Below are 18,442 nucleotides of genomic sequence, written 5' to 3'. Positions count from 1 at the left end.
ACTCCCGACAGAGGGTCAGAGCCGCCTCAGCCCCGCCCAGCGCAGCTGGGGGCAGTGCAGCTGCTGTCTGGCTGTCCAACCCGGAGCAGCCCTGCAGGCACTTGGGTGCCGTGGCTGCTGCCACTGCACTCCCTCCATGGGCCGAGGGAACTGTTGTTATGGTTTCTCTGGTCGTGGGGTCAAGCGCCCAGGGCAGGGCACCCGGGCCTTCAGGCCGTAGCTCCTGGACAGCAGGGACCAGGTCTGCGGCTGGTGCGCCCCCCAGGGCGTGGCACTGAAATGCCAATCACTGCCTCCCCTGAATCTTCCCTCCCTGTGGTTGCCTGGGCAGGAATTGGTCCTCAGACACAAGCTGAGCCGGGCAGGGTCCCGGGAACTTTGAGTTGGGGGGAACAGCCTAAATTGGGTGTGAGGCAGCCTTGGAGAGAGACGGTGGAGCGGTCCAAAGCCCGGCTGATTTCACAGGGTTTCCTCTGGATCTTCCCAAAAAACTGTTTGCACATCTTTAAGCGGCTCAAAATCCCTCTCAACCCGAGTGTTCCAGACTGTGCCAAGACACCCAGTGAACGCTCGTTCTGTACACCTATGCTCTTCTGTTTCACCAGCATCTTCCCTGGAGCCTGGCACACCGGTGGGGCCAACAAAATGAAATAAGTGGAACTGCCTCCCATTTACTGACACCTACGATGTCCTAGTCGCCTGGGGGTAGGTCTTAAAATGCAGATTCCTGGGCCCTGGCTCCTGGAATTATGGGTCAGTAGGTTGGGGCAGGGTTTAGGAAGCTGCATTTTGAGTAGAAAACAGGGATTTTAGGGGCACAGCTTAGGAAATGCTCATTTAATCTTCAAACTTCTTAAAAAAATTTTTTTTTAAGTTTTTATTTTTGAGAGACAGAGAGAGACAGAGCATGAGCAGGGGAGGGGCAGAGAGAGAGAGCGGGGGGACACAGAATCTGAACCAGGCTTCAGGCTCTGAGCTGTCAGGATAGAGCCTGATTCGGGGCTCGAACTCATGAACTGTGAGATCATGACCCAGGCTGGAGTTGGATGCTTAACCGACTGAGCCACCCAGGCACCCCTGAAAGAAACTTCTAAGGCAGTGTAGTAGCCAGCCCCCATGATGGGCCTTGGTGGGCCTTGCCTTGTGGGGTCCACGCCTTTGTGTTGTCCCCTCCCACACGGAATCACAGCAGGCCCGTGTGGGGCTTGCAAATCTAGGTCACAGAAGACACTGCAGCCTCTGCCTTGCTCACTCTTGGCTGCCATTTGTGGGGACACTTGAGCAGCCCTGACACAAGAACTGAAGCCTTCCAGGGATGGCCAGCACCAGCCTGCCTGTCATGGGAGGGCACCATCTTGGAAGCAGATTTTCTAGCCCTAGAGCAGCCTTTAGATGACTGCAGCCCCGGATGACAGCTTAATGGTGACCTCCAGAGGGACCCAGGAGCTAGCACCACCAAGTGACGCCACTCCCAAATTCCTGACCTACGGAGAGTGAGAGATAAATGTTCACTGTTTCAAGCCACTAAGTTTTGGCATTGTTATATGGTAACAGACAACAAACACAGGCAGATACTATTATGATCTTGTCCATTTTACAGATAAGGAAGCGGACTTTCATGGAAGGACCTTTGATTACCTGATAGCGGACAGTCAAACCAAAAGCCAGTGCTTTCAACAACTAACCCTGGGGGACTGGAGAAGGTCATAAAACCAACTTTCTTATCCCTTCATTGTGGCAGACGGGGAAACTGACCTGGGGTGAGGAGTCACCTTGGCTAATGTCGCTCAAGGTGGTGATCCCTGCCCATCCCTCCTGCTCTTGGGTTTGCAGGGGTGACTTCAGCCTCCAGGGTGCTTGCAAAGGCAGCCCAGTTTCTAGGGCAACACATACCCTGTGCTTTTAGCTGTGGAGAGCTTGGCCTTTAGAATGATCTCTAGAATAACTACCCTAGCAGGCATGGGTCAATCAGCTAGGTGAGGTCCGGCTTGTTCATTCACTGGGAGGAGACGGGAGGTAGGGCTGCCGGCCCAATGCAGGAAGTAGGAGCAAAAGGAGGGCAGGGGTGGGAAGCAAGGACCACAGAGGCCCAAGCGTCAGGGCCTATGGTGGGGGTGGGCTCTGCAGCTCTCCTCTGGCTTGCTGCCTCCCCAGGCAGATGGAACCTCCAAATGCCCTAAGTCTGCAAGTCTGACCATAGCAACCCCCTGCCTCACACCGTCCAAGGCTCCGGGTGCCCTCACGAGAAAGGCACATTTCCCACCATGCTCCAGGGGGCTTCAGGATCTGACCCTCATCCCTCTTCCTGCCTCCTCCCCAACTTCAAATTCCAGCCTCCTTTGGACCTATTTCCTCATGTTCTTGTCCTTGCTTCTCCTCTAACTCCTATTTCAGGTGTCACCGGAGATGTCCTCTCCTCCAGGAAGCCTTCCTGGACCCCTTTACTCATGCTACTCATGGTTACCCATGTTTCTGCCATTGAATCACTGAGCACACAGTAGGCACTCAATAAATACGTATTACCCAGATCAATGGTCACCAAATTGCCCCCAACTCAGCTCTGTGCTCTGCCCTGTCCCCTGATCTAAACCTACTACCACCTTCCTCCAAAGCCTTCCCCGCTTTCTCATTCCTCTCTGGTCTCTCCACTCCCCACTTGCCCTTACTCCCTAGTTCAGAATTCCACATTTCTGTGTTTTTACTGCATTTTCCACTCCAGATGGGAAGCAACTGCAGACAATGTCAACCCCAAAGATGATGGCCCAGGATGAAGCTTTAGTTCCCAGAGGCTGGGGGCACCTGCTTCTGAGGGTTCTTAGGTGGCTAGTGTGTGTCAGATGTGGCTTCCCCTCTCCTGCCCCCACTATACCACGGGGCCACATCCTAGGGATTTCTGACTTCTGTTTTTCCAGAGCTGTGAACCGAGGGTCCAAAGGGGCAGCCCTTGGCTTTGATTAACTTGAATCCTTACAACCACCTTACAGGGAAGGTGCCACCATGGCCACTTCCACTGTAAAGCTTGGAAAACCGAGGCACAGAGCAGGTTAGACACTTTCCTAAGGTCCTACAGCTCCGACAGGTGGAGCCAGGGTTGAAATAAGGAGGTCTGGCCCCTCGCCCCAGGCTCTTGACTCTCATCCTTCTCCTCTCCAACTCTGAGCAAAGGCCAGGACCGCCTGAAATGTCACCCTTAATGGCTAGCTTGGGACATCCACGGATAGGGGCCATGGCCTTACCTGATGCTGCCCACCCTCCCTGGATGGGGTGCTTGGGTGTCTTAGGGGCCACCCTGCCGGGTTTGGAGCAATTCCTTATCCTAACCAATTAACAATTTTATTCCCACTTTAAGGTCGTACAGAAGGTTTCTAGACAAAGAGCAAAGATCTGTCTTGGGACACCAGGTGGCCTTGGCTCATGGGTGAGTAATGCCACTTCAGGGACTCTCTTGAAGCTACTGGTCAAGAAACAAACCTCCTGCAGCCTGATGCACAGATTCACTATCATAGGTTGAAAGAACGCAACCCCTCCCTGATCATGGTAACAGTAAGTAATATTGAGCCCTACGTGCCACATAGTCTTACATATTTTACAAGCATGATTATTCTTCATAATCACCTTCTGAGCTTGCTGCTGTGATATTCCATTTTCATAGAAGGGGAAACCAAGGCCCTAGTTATACAGCTTGGGTAGGGGCGATGCTGTGTTGGTTACTAGGAAGCTCCTCTCGGCATTTTCCTATCAGGAAGCGGGGGGCACCTGCTACTCACTCCATTGCGGTGGGCACAGCTTGTAAACTGGTTGGTCATAGGGCCATGACCTGTGGCCACTGATCCGGGGGCAGGGCATGATCTCGGCCCCAGAGGTTAACTTGATTCCACCCTGCCGCACTGAGGAGAAAAATGGATTCCAATCCTTCCATTTCCCTTTGCTGGAGCCCGTAGCACAATCACCAACAGAGATGTCCATAGGACCCAGGCAGGTGGCACAGGTGAGGGCTGACGCAGTTCACAGGCAAGTGTCCTGTCTAAAGGGGGGATCTGCTCCTCAGCTAGCTGCGGTCACACTGGAACTTTGGTCCAGCGTGGCCAGACAGGTCTACAGTTTCCAAGAGAAGCTGGTAATTGCGATTTTTATGTGACATGCCCCCATATTTTAATGGTGGCAAACCAATTAAAAGGTCAGTTTTAAAAAATACCGTTTTGTAAAATGCCTCTGAGGGCCAGACTGGACCCCCAATTTGCCTCCCCAGCTGCAGAACAAAGCAAGCAGGACACCCAGACATTATTATACAATTCTGTATTGAGCGACGCGTTTACAGAACGTGTTTTTAAAATTTTAAACAAAGTTCATCAATCTCTCATAGAAACGGTTTTGTGGGTTTTTGTTTTGTTTTTACCGTTATAGGACGTGAACCTGACAAAGTTGTTCATGGGTCTGCTAGCTTTAAGTACAACAGGATTTATGTGTTCAAAAGACTATCCTAAGTGCTTAATCAAATCCCGTCACACAAAAGCCAGATTTAGTCCTCTAAGATCTGTAGTCTACGGGTGAGCCTGGGTTTCAATGTTGGATGGGTTTCGACAGTAGAAAGCGGTGTGTTTCCCTCACGGTTGTCTTGTGACAGGGCGGCGGTGGCTAAAAGGAGACGTTTCGTTTGTTCCAGATTTGATTACTCTGAAAATTGGTCACTGTTTCCTATTGTCAAAATATAAAAATACCTTCCTCTGGATAAAAATGTATACAGTGGAAAACTCTTCAATGCATAGCCTGGGTGTATGGAAAAGGACGTTTTCCTGCAGGGTTTGCGTTGTTCTTCACTGATTGGTGTGGAGACTGCAGCCTGGGCTGGGTGCATGAGAGTTGAGATTTCTGGAACAGCCCTCAATTGTCCCCTTCTGATCACTGGGTTTTACTGGCCTCGTTTCGAAATGCTTGCTGCATCCTTGAGACCCACCAGCCGTCTCCCCCTGGCATTGGATTGGTACCGATTATGGCCACCTTTTCATCGTCATTCTGAATTCAGCTGGGGAGTCAACCAACTCAGCCTTCCCACAGAGAGTTTGAAAAAGGAAAAGAAATAAAAACGGGAGAGAGACAGAGAGAGAGAGAGAGGGAGAGAGTCAAAAACCAACATGGTGGCGGTTCCATCCAAACTGGGAACTCTCCTGCCAGAGACCCTGACGACGAAGATGCTAGAGGAAGGGCTTCTCTGAGTTGGGGGGATGGAGTCTTTGCTCCCCAAAAGGTCGTGCGCTGGGAGGCAGGAGGGTAGACTTAGAGGCTGGGGTATGGTGGCCATGCCATGAACTCAACCTTCTCGCTTTGTTCTGGACTAGGGAGTTGCAGATGCCTTCCAGAAACAGCACCTGGGTCAACTTGAGAGAGAAGATGGCAAGAAGGAGGGCTGGGGTCTCTAGATAGATGAATCTACTTTTTGGTGCTGGGTGCTCGTGGGACGACCATCGCTATTATTTTCTTAAAACACAGGGAGGGAGAGATGGTGGCCACAGTCCTGCTCTGGAAAGCCAGTGGGGAAACTTCCTGTGCCGTGGCCACGATTCAGGTTGGGGAACAGGGTCACTCTGGCTCAAATGCTGCCCTCCAATCACCTGACCCCACGCCCAGCTTTCCAAAGGATCCAGAAACACATCTCGTCTACAGATGGACAGGCTGGGTGTCCGACCTCCGTGGCCCACAGGCTTCGGACTGGAGGGAGGAGAAGCAGTTTGTTTTGTGCCAGGTCGTGTCTCGGGTAGGACGGCCGGCCACAGCCCACATCTCTACAACACTTACAACGGCACGGGACGTTCTGTGTTATCAAGGTTGCAAAACAGACCACCAGAATGAAACACATCCTCAACGGCATTGAGGTTTTCATTTAGAGTCTTTTGGACTTTGTCTTTTCAGCACGGTTTCTGGAAGGGCAGCAGCAGAGTGCTGTGTCTCACAGACAGATGTGGCAAAAGACCGCAGTTCAAGGGTCATCTAAATTTTGGTCAGTCTTAGAGCGTTTTGTGATGGCTTTGAACAATTGTCTTCTTTTAATCTCATCTAGTGGCAAAAACGACACAACTTCGGTGTATACTTCGCAACAGTTGTGACCGCATCCTGATTTTATAACTCTCTGTAATATCAAAACAGCATTGGCTGGGAATAAATTCCAAAGGATCCTTTATTAAAATATCTAAAAGAGGTCTATAAATATTTATTTTTCTAAAAGAGTTTGGAGTTTCCAGGTGAGAATGTGGTGCCACATCGCTTGTGCCTCCCGCAGAGAGGCCAGGGTGGAGAAGGGGGCGCTCCGCGGGGCGGCGGGTGCCAAGGAGAGGCGGTGGTGGCACACGCCCCACCCGCTCCTGCGCCGCGTCCTAGAACTAGGGTTACGACAGAAAACGTAAACTGCATCACACTGCTGCCCACATTTTGATGGTCGAGCTCCTCCCTTCCTTCCCCCACCCTGCCTGGCAGGGCGAGTGAGAGAGGGAAGGGCGGCCCCCCGGGTGCCCCCTGCCCTCGTGCGCCCGGCCGCCTTCAGAACTCCCACTCCAAGGCCTCCTCCCGATTGGCGGCCCTCTCTAGCCGGTAGATGATGCTGTTCAGGTTGGCCATCTTCTCGTGTCGCCGCTGCAAGTTGGGGTTCACCTTGGCGCTGGGGTGCAGGGCCCCAGCCGTGTCGGCAGTGGGGCTGGCGCTCGGCACTTTGGCGGGAGGGGCGCCGGGTGGGGATGGGGAGATGGGAGCTGAGGAGGAGGGGACAGGTGACACAGACATCATGAGGCCCGGTGAGGAGGCGGCTGAGGGTGAGTTCAGCGACACCTCCAGGCTGCAGCGCGAGGACTCGGAGACCGACTTAAAACTCAGAGGGTCCGGGTGTAGCCGCTCCCCACCCTCGCTCTCCTGGGGGGGCTGCAGTGAGGGGCAGTCTGGAGTGGTCCCGCCTGGAAGGAGGAGCCCTGGGGCCACTTTCGGGAGTCTGTCATTACCCGGATGGTCGGGATGCGCCTCTTTGGGGGAACCTCGGCCTTCGTCCGGCTCCCCTGGGTCCCGGAGCTGGCTTCCCGCCTCTTCCTCTGCGTCCTCCTCAGTCTGTTCCTGCTTAATCCTCACGTGGGCCTTGTCCTGGGTGGTCGGGGGTAGGACGCGCTCCTCAGAGCCCTCCCGAGGCTCCAGCTCCTTCACAGGAGGCTTCTGGTCCTCAGCCTCGGAGTCAGGGCTCTGTGGGGTGGGGTCTGGGCGGGAGTGGCCCGGTGGCAGGACGCCGGGACCCCCACTGGGGTCGAGGTCTGGTTCGTCTTGGGTCCCCTCCACCAACATCTCCCGGCGCATCCGGGACCTGGGGCAGAGATGGCGGTGAGCGAAGGGCTGGACGGGGGACCTGGCTAACCCTAGATTCGATCCCGACAAGTGGACAAGTGGCGTTTGGTCCCCACCCACTCCCCCAGGGGCTCACTAAGCACTAAGCTTCTTCGCGGGCGGCATCTGAGTGAGCCCCGTCAACAACCTTACTAGCGGGTGCTATTATTATCCCTACTTGGCGGAGGAGGAAACAAGCCTCCGAGATGTTGAGCGACCCGCTCTGGGTCACACGGCCAGTAAGGAGCAGAGCCAGGGCTTGAACTCAGCACTGCTGGATCCCAAAGCTCATGACCTAGACCTGTGCTGCCCAGTACAGTAGCCACTGGCCACACGTGGCTCTTGAGCATTTGAAACGTGGCTAGTCTGAACCGAGATGTGCTCTAAGGGGGAAAATACATACTGGATTTTGAAGGCTTCCTACGAAAAAAGTAGAAGGTCTCATGAATTACGTTTTTATGTTAACTGCACATTGAAATGGTTATTTAGGCTAAATAAAACAAATTACATTTCGTGTGTTTCTTTTTATTTATTTTTTTTAATGTGGCTCCCAGAAAACTTTAAATGCCATGTGGCTCGCATGATATTTCTTTTGGACGGCACCAGTCTAGAGTATTTCTTGAAGCCAAACCCAGATCTAGTTTGTGGCCCCAACTCTCTGCTTCCTTCCTGGAGGGACTCTTAGACGTCAGCCCAGAAGGGGAAGTGTGGAGAGTGACTTGTCTGGACCACCCCGGTGCGCACGGCAGAGCTAGGACCAGAACCTGGGTAGCCCAAATTCCAGTCCAGAGCTCGCTCTCTCTCTCCCTGCTTCAACCGCTTCCCTGCTGTCAGAGGGAAACTTGGTCTGACACGTGTTGGAGAGCAAGAAGAGCCTGGACTGGGGCTAACCCCAGCAGTTATCTTCCTAAAGACAAATGAGGGTCAGAGAGGTCGAACGTCTTGTCCAAGGTCATAGAGCAAAAGGGCTTCCTCAGCACCTTCAATGCTGTGGCCCTCTGCCCATTTATATTAAACTACATGTTACTGATATATAATACTAACAATCTAAATTGTAATTATAAACATCATAATAATGGGTGCTTATCATGTATCAGGCACCAGGCCAAACACTATTTGCAGATTATTTCATTTATTTTTCATAATAACCTCATGAGAGAGATACTAGTCTCATTCCTATAGATACAGGAGACAAGGCTCAGAGAGGCACATGCTCACAGAGTGAGCATTTGGGCCGGGAACCCAGTTATCTGGGTATACTCTCCTGCCTCCCTGACTCCCTGCCCAGGTTGGGGATGGAGTGCCATCCCAGGATCCTGGGTCTAGAAGGACTGTGAGGGGTCATTTGCTTCAGTCCCCAGTCTCTCCACAAAGGTGGCCTTGCCCACCTTTCAAGGGACTCTACCTTCACCCTCAGTCTCCTCTAGAAGGAATAGCTGCTGGGACCAGGGAGAGCCCTAGTGGTTTCCACTGAGGTGGGATTGATCGGATGGGGGTTAGAATGGCTCAGTGCCTGAAGTCCCATCATTAGAACTTCCAAACTGTAGATCAAATATAAATGTGAGGAGAATAGTCATTCACACCATAGTATAAACTAGTCTTTTTTCTTTTTCTTTCTTCTATTTTTTTTAATTGCTTTAAAAAAATTTTTTTTAACGTTTATTTTTGAGAGACAGAGGGCGAGTGGGGGAGGGGTAGAGAGGGAGGGAGACACATAACCTGAAGCAGGCTCCAGGCTCCAAGCTGTCAGCACAGAGCCCGAAGCAGGGCTCGAACTCACAGACTGCGAGATCATGACCTGAGCTGAATGCGGAAGCTGAACCAACTGAGCCATCCAGGTGCCCCCCCCGCCTTTTTTTTTTTTTTTTTTTTTTTTTTAATTCCTGACTCTTAAATCTATAGCAGGGTCTTCCTGGTAATTTATTCTCAAAATATCCTGTTGTTCACCTTTCCCAGAGTTCACTGCAGTTTGTAATGATACATTAATATGAGTGCTCATTTAATAGTGACCTTCCCTGCTGGTCTGTAAGAGATGTTAAGGGCAAGGACTCTGTCTTGTTTTCTTCAGTGCCTGGTACAGAGTAGGTGCTCAATAAACATTTACCGAATGAAACAATATATTCTTCTATAACTCTTTGAGAGCAGTTTCTTTTGGGAGTGTAATTCTCTCTGCTTCTTGGTGCAAATTCCTTGTCATCCTTCAAAACCCAGCTCAAATGCCACCTCTTCTGGGAAGTCTTCCCCGGACGGAATTCTCTTTTTCCTTAGCCCCTTATTCTTTCCTGTTTTATAGCAATTAAACCGTAGTAACACTGTCTGGTTCATAATTTTAAGCTCTATAAGGCCAGGGATATTGGCTTTGAACCCCTGTATCTCCAGATCCTGGATCACTGTGCTTACATTGCTAACTATTTGTTGAATGAATATGTTAGATAAAAGTGGAGTGCTCAGTTCCTGTGGGGAACAAGAGGGGAGAGGACATCCCCATATCCCCCAGGAAGGGAAAGGGGATATAAGGATTTAAGGGCCTATGTCATTTGCTGTTTGGAAGGCCCCAAGTCTGAGCCAGAGCATAAGCAGTAATATTTAACACCATATTTATGCCTCAAGTTTTTCATTTGATCCTTGATTCAGCATTGTGGGGTGAGTATTAGGTTCCTTATCTGTAAAATAGGGATGAGACTCAGAGAAATAGAGTGACTTGCCCAAGAGCACACGGCCAAGGTGGGACTAAACTCAGGTCTGTGTGATGCCTGTGCCGGGGCTGTGGACAGAGATTTCAAATGTTTCACCTTTCTAAGCTCCCCCTTCCTCTTCTTCCTTAGGGAGCAACACACCTTCTCTCTGCCCCTGGAATACACTGGTGGACTCTCCTGTCTGGCACAACACGGACACCAGAGACCTTTCCTGCTCAGGCTTGGTGGGAGGAGGGGGCCCAAAGACGGTCCCTAGAATTCCACCAAGCCTTCTCCGCAGCGCTCTCCCCTGAACTCAGGAAACCCCTCTGCAGTCTCCTCAGGTACCGCTGAATCCAGTCAATGCCCCCAGCCGGCCCTGGGACTGAACTCCCAGGAGGCCCAGCCACCACTGCAGGCCAGGGACTCCCAAGACTAGAGACTGGTGAGTGGGAGGCAGCCATAGAAGCAGCAATCACTCACTCCCCCAGGAGGGTGGAGGCTAAGGGGCTGCCAGAGAGGTTCCTCTGGCCTTGGGGGGAGAGAGGCCAAGAGCCCCCAATCAGGGCCCCGACACGAGTCTCAGTGGGCTGGTAGGGCTCCTCAGGCTCGTGCCCCAAATACCATTCCTTGTCCCTTCACAGAGGCAGACATAGAGCAAACCGGATGAGTAATTAAGGCAGTGACAACAATGTCATCACCTGCCCCACACCACGTGGCCAGTATTTTGTGTAAATACGGGAGCCCACTGAGTCCTCAGGACAACTCTAGGAAGCAGATCCCACTACGGTTCCCATTTTATAGGTCAGGAGACCGAGACTCAGGGAGGTGAAGTGATTTGCTCAGGTTCTCACAGCTGGAAATGGTGGAGGTGGGATTTACACCCAGGTTTGCCTGGATCTGCATCTCAACACCTAGGTCATACGGCCTCCCCGCCTCTCAGAGGCCCAGCTGGGCTCCCCCGGCCCTGGCATGGGGCCACCCTCCCGGTGGGCACGCCCCAGTACCGCACCTGTAGTTGTGGAACCAGTTGATGACGGTGTTGGTCTTGAGGTTGAGCTGGAAGGAGAGGAGCTCGATGGTCTGCTGGGAGGGGTAGGGCTCCAGCTGGTAGGCCTTCTTCAGCGCCTCCTTCTCCTCGGGCGCCAGCACCACTCGGGGCTTCTTGATTTGCAGGAGGCTCAGGTCCTGGGGCTGCAGGCAGGGGCTGGGGCACTCGGAGCGGGTGGCTGGAGACTCGCTGTCCGAGCCGGTGCTGATGAGGCCGTACCTGCGCTTGAGGTAGGCTGGGGCAGGCGGGGGAGGAAGCACTGAGGGGGGCTGACCCGAGGCCCAGCCCCCAGGGGCAGCAAGCACACGGGGGCGCGGGGAGGGGGCGGCTGCAGGCTGGTGCCCCAAACTCAGGGGCCCGCTGCCACTCTCATCCTCTTCCCCCTCCTCGCTCTGCTTCCACATCCTTCCGGCCCCTCTGCCGAGAGGCCGGTCTGCTCACACCTGCCTCTCAGTCTGGCCGTTAGCACCCAGGTGTCGAGCATGCAGAGGGCTTAGCAGGGCCCTCCCAGGAAGTGCTCAAAACCGGTGCTACTCAGCGTCCTCTTGACAGAAGCGTCACTGAATGTCGCTGCAGTCTTGGGGGCCGGGGAAGGACATTAATGTAAACCATCCCCATAATTGCACGTCGCACCCTCAAATTGTCAAAATGTAGGGGAGAAAACGAAGCCTACTTCAGAATGGAGGATGTACTTTAATCCTCACCGCAATGAGACTTTTATATTTTTCAGATGAAGGCGAATGAGGCACAGAGAGAGGGGTTAACTTGCCCAACGTCACACAGCCAGGAAGTGGCAGGCCAAGCTCTCAACTGCAAAGTTGACAGATGCCAACAGCTCGTGTGCCCCTCACAGCCTGGCTTGGCCCTGGGCCCTTGGTGCCCTGGGTGACAACTTTTCAGTTCCTTGTATCTCATCTCCCAACCTTGAGCTTTTTAGAATCCCTTCAGCACAGCATGAGATCGGGTGGGCAAGCGGCAGGTGCTCGATGCCAGCTCATGTTTTCAGGGATATAATGTAAGAATCTGCAATCGCCTCCACACCCACAAGGGAGGACTCCTGTTTGCTGGACCAATGTTGTGCTTTGTTGTTCGGAATCTGGGTAATAGGCAAAGAGGGATCAGAGAGAGAGAGAGAGAGCGAGCGAGAGAGCATTCTGGGGAATATGCAGTTGGGACCGGCAAAGACTTTGAAGCAGCTCTGGGTGTATGGAAGGATGCTGGGAGAGGGGAGGTATGGGGATTCTCACGGGAAATATAGTAAATGTTTTAATTGCTTTCAATTATATTCTGGGGGATTGCTATGTTTTTGTTTTGTTTTGTTTTGTTTTTTGCAGCCCGCACCAGGCTGAGGTGGGATCGGTGGGGCCCTGGGTGTATCTGTGTTACAACTACGTACGGTTCCAAAGGGAAAGCCTGTAGTCACACCCGGAATACCCAGTGCTCACCTTTCTTCTCCAGCTTCTTCATGTCCCTCAGCTTCTCCACATTATGGGGGTCACTGAGCCACAGCTGCATGCGCACAAAGGGCTCCCGTCCCTTCAGGCTCAGCTTGTGCCAGGGTTTGGGCCGGGACAGCAGGTCAGACACGGAGCCCTGCGTCAGTCCCAGGATGCTCTCCCCAAACAGCCGCTGCCCTAGGGACAGGGGAGGGCAACCTGTTACCCCCAGGCTGGGAAGAGTGCTCTCAAGAGACAAGAAAAAGAGGAGAACCCGGGGATGTCTCCACTAACTCGGAAGGAAGGACCATACACACCGGGGAACCCACACCAGGTGTGAATCTGGAGGGGACTTTTCTGTAAAAAGGGGGTTGGGGTTAGGGGACCCGACAGCTACCCACAAAAACGCTTTCATAATTTAGGCCTTCTTTCCTCGTAGGAGCTTCCCTGAACGTGTCTGAAAACTTCATGCATACAAACTAGTATCACCTCATTAGAGAGCAATTTGACAGATTCTATCAAAATTCCAATGTGCATATTCTCTGATCCAGCAATTCCACTGCCGGGATCGATTGATTCCAATGGGATCTATTCACCAGTTGTACTTGCTCAAAGGCACAAAGATGCACACGGATGCAGTTTCAAAGGCACTGGAGATAACCAAGGTGCCCATCAATTGGGTAAAAAATGTGGGACATCCCTGGCCTGAAACAGTCTGCAACAGGGAAAAAGATTGCAGGGGGTCTGATCATTCTAATGTGGAAGGGCGTCCACAAAACAGTGTTCGTTTCTAAAAAGCAAATTCTAGGACAGTGCGTATATAAATTCGGCTACATGGGGAAAAAAATGAAGAAATAAGGTATACATATATTCTTGCAGGTTTTCAGAAAGTATCAAAGATATAAGAACTGTGGAGGATGATTGGGAGGTTGGGGGAATTTTATTTACTTTTTAGCCCCCCCCACCCCCCCACCCCGTACTGTTTGGTATTTTAAAATAATGAACATGTCTTATTTTTATAATAGAAATTGCAGTGAAAAATTTGGGGTCCGTGTGCACCCCCCTGGGAGAGGGGCATGACCTGCACTGGAGACTCAGAGGATTTTGTGATCCAAAGAATGTAAGAGTTCTAGGACAGCTTCTCCCCTGTATCCCCAGAGGGCAAGGGGCTCGGCACTGGGTCAGGATTGTGCCAGAGTCTCACTGTCAACTGTGGGCTGAGGATTTCAGGTCACATCAGACCTGCCCTCACCTCCCTTTTGTCCTATTCTAGGGACCCGACCCAGGTCAGAGTCCTGGATGCACCTGCAGGCTGGACTCTGGGCCCTGGGATCTCAGTGAGGACACTCTGCTTAAGGCAAATAAGAGCCAATCAAGGCAGGAGGCAGCATCCTTGATTCCCACCACGCTGTACCTAGATTGTTGTCTGTGAGGACCTCTTTGACTCTCTTGGTGATGGAGTATGTGTCCAGCTCGGGGGACATGGCCACAATCTCCTGGATGCCCCCCGTGGCCTGGCTGCCCGAGTACACCTTCCCCCCCAGCGAGGAGCTGGAGCGTCCCTCCGGCTGCTGGTTCTCCTTGCTGCCCTCCAGTGCCAGGCTCAAGGGCTCCTGGGAGCTCCTCTCCGGCTCCGTGGGGCTAGGGGGTGGGGACGGCGAGGACCTCGGTTCCGTGGGACTGGCTGTGGGCCACAGAGAGACAGAGAAGGCAGTTACTGCCATTTGGAACAGACAAATATGGTTTGGATGGCTTGTTTGTTAGGGCCAAGTGTTGGCAACAGTCCATTTTGCAACCACAATAGTAGTATCTTAGGCAGGGACCATCCTGGATGCAAAAACTAGTGAATACAAATTTGATGAGGGTATTTACACGGTCTCTAGGTATTTCTCTATAAGACACTCATTGACGACAAAGGAAAAGCAGTTAACTCTTCAGTATAGATACTTGGCAGACATCACCGTAACCAAATGATCAAAGTTAACATCGCCAATCAAAGGACAAATTAACACTGATGCCTCCTGATGCCATGTACTGAGAAGAAGGACACAGCATCAGTTCCGTGATATTCCTCCTAAAAGCGCGCAAGGAAGCATCGGACAAAGCTGAACTGAGACAGTCTATAGAATGACTGGCTTCAAAAATGTCAAAATTGGGAAACAAAGAGAGGCAGAAGAGTTGTTCAGATTGAGAGACTAAAGAGACACGACAACTAAATACAAGGAGTCCTGGATCTGATCCTAGACAGGGAGAAACAACATTTTATAAAGGATGGGGTGCCGGGCTGGCTCGGTCGGTAGAGCACGCGACTCTCGATCTTGGGGTTGTGTGTTCAAGCCCCATGTTGGGCATATAATTTACTTTAAAAAATTATGTGAAGGATATTATAGGGACAACCAAAGAAACCTGAATATAGATAGTGGGCTACCTTAACAGTATTGTATCATTGTCACATTTCTTTCTCATTCTTGGGAAAAAACTTTTTGAAGCATTTAGGGGTAAAGGGACATGATGTTGTCAACTAATACCTCAAATGGTCGGGAGAGAAAGAGCGCACGTGTGGCAAAATTAGCGGTTGGTGAGCCTGTGTGTGGGGTACAGAGAGCTTGTTCTATTGTTTCAACTCTTCAGTTAATTAGAAATTACTTGGGAAATGAAAAGTTACAAAAAAATAAGTTGGCAACCCCTTTAAGCTCAACCGTCAGAGATCAGCTAAATAAAATACGGTCATTTCCCGAAGCAATTAAAAATAACGTAATGAGGGGCGCCTGGGTGGCTCAGTAGGTTAAGCGTCCGACTCTTGATTTCGGCTCAGGTCATGATCCCACAGTTTGTGGGATCGAGCCCCACATCGAGCTCTGTGCTGGCAGCACAGAGCCTGCTTGGGATCCTCTCTCTCCCTCTCTCTGCCCCTCCCCTGCTTGTGCTCTCTTTCTCTCAAAATAAACAAATGAACATAAAACAACATAATGAAAAGATGTCCACATAAGATGAGTAAGTTCTGGGGATCTAATGTACAGTGTGGTGACTGGTTAATAATCCAGCATTTTATATTCGACACTGCCTATGAAAGAGGGACTTTACTATTCCCAACGTAACAACAAAATGGTAATTACGTGAGGCGAAGGATGTGGTAACTAGTCTTACTGTGGCAAACATTTTACAATACATAGGCATATCGTATCATCACCATATCATCATCATTTAAACTCCCACAATGTTAATATGTCAAGTTCATCTCAACAAAGCTGAAAGGATGTCCACAGTACAATGGCATATTTAAAAAGTGAGTTTATAAGCCACAGTTTTCATTTATCAAAAGATGTTTGTGTGAATATATATTAAGAAAGCCAAGTGGAAGACAGGTTGGGTAGGATGACCTTGCTAAAGCCCAGTCCCTGAATCACTCTCCTCTTATCCATGACAAGCCCCTGGAGGCAGGGACCACAGGTAAGTCGTGGGTGAGTCCTGGAGCCTGGGGAAGAAGGAGGTGTTGGGCAGAAGCCTGTTGAATGAATAAATTTGAGTCAGGACCTCTGCTTATCCCTGCAAGGTGCAAAGTGAAGCCTCCAAGTTCTGAGTGGTGACATCACAGCCCTGTGGGACTGGCCGCCCATATCTGGTGTCAGGAGAACACTATTGCTCCCTGCCTCCCCAAATTGGGGTGATCCTGGTCATCTAGGTGGCAAACATGTGATGCTGGAGCTAACACGTTTCCCCCCCCCCCCCCCCATCACTGTCACCATCAGAGAGGCAAAGCTGGTGGGGAAGGGCCAGTCTGGGGAAGCAAGAGGCTGTTTCAAGAGTCCTTCCCTCGCTGCCACGGGAGAGGGGTTGGGCTCCGCTGGAGGAGAATCTAGGGTCTTCGAAGGCATCTGCCTCTTGGAAAACCTGCATCCCCACCTAAAGGGCCAGCTTTCCAGCCAGAGAAGGAGCGGGATGAGGAGACGGAGGGCAACCCAGATGATTAGCCTGAAACCAGCCAGCCTCCAGGCAGAACGCTGGCCTCTTCTGACTACTCTGACTTCAAGGATTGCTTCTGACAAAATTACTGAAAGATTCAGAAATCAACTCTATCAGGAGGAACACACTAAATACAAAGCACAGAGAGGTTGGACACGGACAGTCAGGTTGGCTGGGGCTTGAGCAGGGGCTCTGGACAGGAATGTGAGCGGGGCAGAGTGGGGAGAGCAGGTGACCACCTGGTCTGTCTGCCCAGGCCTTTCCTGGTTGTCGTACAGAAAGTCCCATGCCCTGGGCAAACGGGACAATTGGTTACGATGAAGAGAGACAGTGAGGGAGAGATGGAAGGAGGGATGGAGTGACGGAGGACACAGAATAGAGTGGGAGAGAGGGACACAGAAAGAAGGCGATGCGGGGAGAGAGACCGGGACAAAGAGACAGTAAGAAAGGCAGCAAGAAAGATAAGGGAGAGGGGAGAGGAAAGATGACACGGAGAGACTCGGAGAAAAGTCGGAGACGATGTGGGGAGAACAGGGCTTCCTCAACTGCTAGAGAATTCTGAGAAGCCTCAGACACATGTACCCATGCCCACCACTGTGGGCTTCGCTGAAGGGCTGGTGATTTGAAGCAGGTTTTGTGGCAGGCAGCTGGTGTGAGGGAGGCCGTGCTTTGGAACCTGCCTTTGGCAAGCAGCTCACCCTCAAGTCGCCGGGCCAAGGACAAAATGGGGGCCGGAACAGGTTCATACTCAACCCGATGGCTGGACTCTGTGGGACCTTATGGGCAGTGGATACCTCTCCTGCCTCTAGGTTGTGGACAGGTGGTGGCTGTGGGGGCCTTGGTTGGATCGGCCACCCCCTACCATACCAAGCCAGCAGCTACCGCTCACATCTCTGCTTCCATGAACCTGGGCCCTGGCTTCCTGGTCTGTGGAGGGACAGGGGTGGCCACGCTCACTGGGCCTCACTCCCTTCCCAATCTGTGAATGATCCTCCTAGCTTTTGCTTGTCCTGTTTCCTCCACGAGGAACACCTTTCTTGATTGTCCTTGCCTAATTCTATCCTACACAACAAAGACATTTTTAAAAACCAGAACCATTAGACATAGAGGAAATGCAGATCAAACTGCAATGAGATACCAATTCACACCCGCTGGGATGGCTACAGTCAAAGAGGGGGAATAGCAGGTGCTGGTGAGGAGGTGGAGAAACAGGAACCCCTCCCGCCACACTGCTGCCGGGACGTGAAATGGTGCAGTCGCTATGGAAAACAGGTTGGAAGCTCCTCAGCGAGTTAAACATAGAATTATCATATAACCAGGGCACCTGGGTGGCTTAGTTGGTTGAGTGTCCGACTCTTGATTTCAGCTCAGGTCATGATCTCACCATTCATGAGTTCGAGCCCCGCACTGGGCTTTATACTGACAGCACGAAGGCTGCTTGGGATTCTCTTTCCCTCTCTCTCTGCCATGCGTGCATGTGAGTGCACGCTCTCTCTCAAAATAGATAAACTTTATAAAAAAATAATCATATGGGGCGCCTGGATGGCTCAGTCGGTTAAGTGCCCGACTTCAGCTCAGGTCATGATCTCACAGTCTGTGGGTTCGAGCCCCACGTCGGGCTCTGGGCTGACAGCTCAGAGCCTGGAACCTGCTTCGGATTCTGTGTCTCCCTCTCTCTCTGCCCCTCCCCTGCTCATGCTCTGTCTCTCTCTGTCTCAAAAATAAATAACAACGTTAAAAAAAATCATATGACCCAGCAAGTCCACTCTGAGGTATACGGCGAAAGGAATCAGAAACAGGTGTTCAAAAACATGCGCATGGATGTTCATGGCAGCATTATTCACAGTAGCCAAAAGGTGGTCTAAAGGAAATATCATTTGGCCATAAACAGGAATGAAGTACTGACACATGCTACAGCCTGGATGTACCCTGGAAACATATGCTAAGGGAAAGCCGGACACAAA

General features: G+C 51.6%; 1 protein-coding gene and 1 long non-coding RNA gene across 10 annotated transcripts in view; one reads left to right on the top strand and one right to left on the bottom strand.

The window, feature by feature from the left end:
* Positions 1–1,287: 1,287 nt before the first annotated feature.
* Positions 1,288–6,193, top strand: LOC128776994 (uncharacterized). Its single transcript, XR_008422114.1, has 2 exons — positions 1,288–1,760; positions 3,350–6,193. It is a non-coding gene; the product is annotated as an uncharacterized LOC128776994 (long non-coding RNA).
* Positions 4,280–18,442, bottom strand: part of CUX2 (cut like homeobox 2) — a 320,662-nt gene continuing 306,499 nt past the window's right edge. For 7 of the 9 annotated variants that reach the window (XM_053902021.1, XM_019467450.2, XM_019467448.2 and 4 more), the window contains 4 exons: positions 13,930–14,199; positions 12,525–12,713; positions 11,041–11,314; positions 6,155–7,333 (listed from right to left, as the gene is read on the bottom strand). In XM_053902021.1, the coding sequence (XP_053757996.1) occupies positions 6,532–7,333; positions 11,041–11,314; positions 12,525–12,713; positions 13,930–14,199 (1,535 nt within the window). In that variant the 3' untranslated portion in view covers positions 6,155–6,531. Of the gene's footprint in view, positions 6,125–6,154; positions 7,334–11,040; positions 11,315–12,524; positions 12,714–13,929; positions 14,200–18,442 lie in introns of those variants that run through there. The other 2 variants (XM_019467452.2, XM_019467451.2) reach the window with 2 other exon arrangements.

The sequence above is a fragment of the Panthera pardus genome, unplaced genomic scaffold, assembly GCF_024362965.1.
Source record: "Panthera pardus isolate Hobbes unplaced genomic scaffold, ASM2436296v1 HiC_scaffold_15, whole genome shotgun sequence".
NCBI lineage: Eukaryota > Metazoa > Chordata > Mammalia > Carnivora > Felidae > Panthera > Panthera pardus.
The sequence above is the reverse complement of the archived record's forward strand: the minus strand, read 5'-3'. Positions and strand labels throughout refer to the sequence as shown.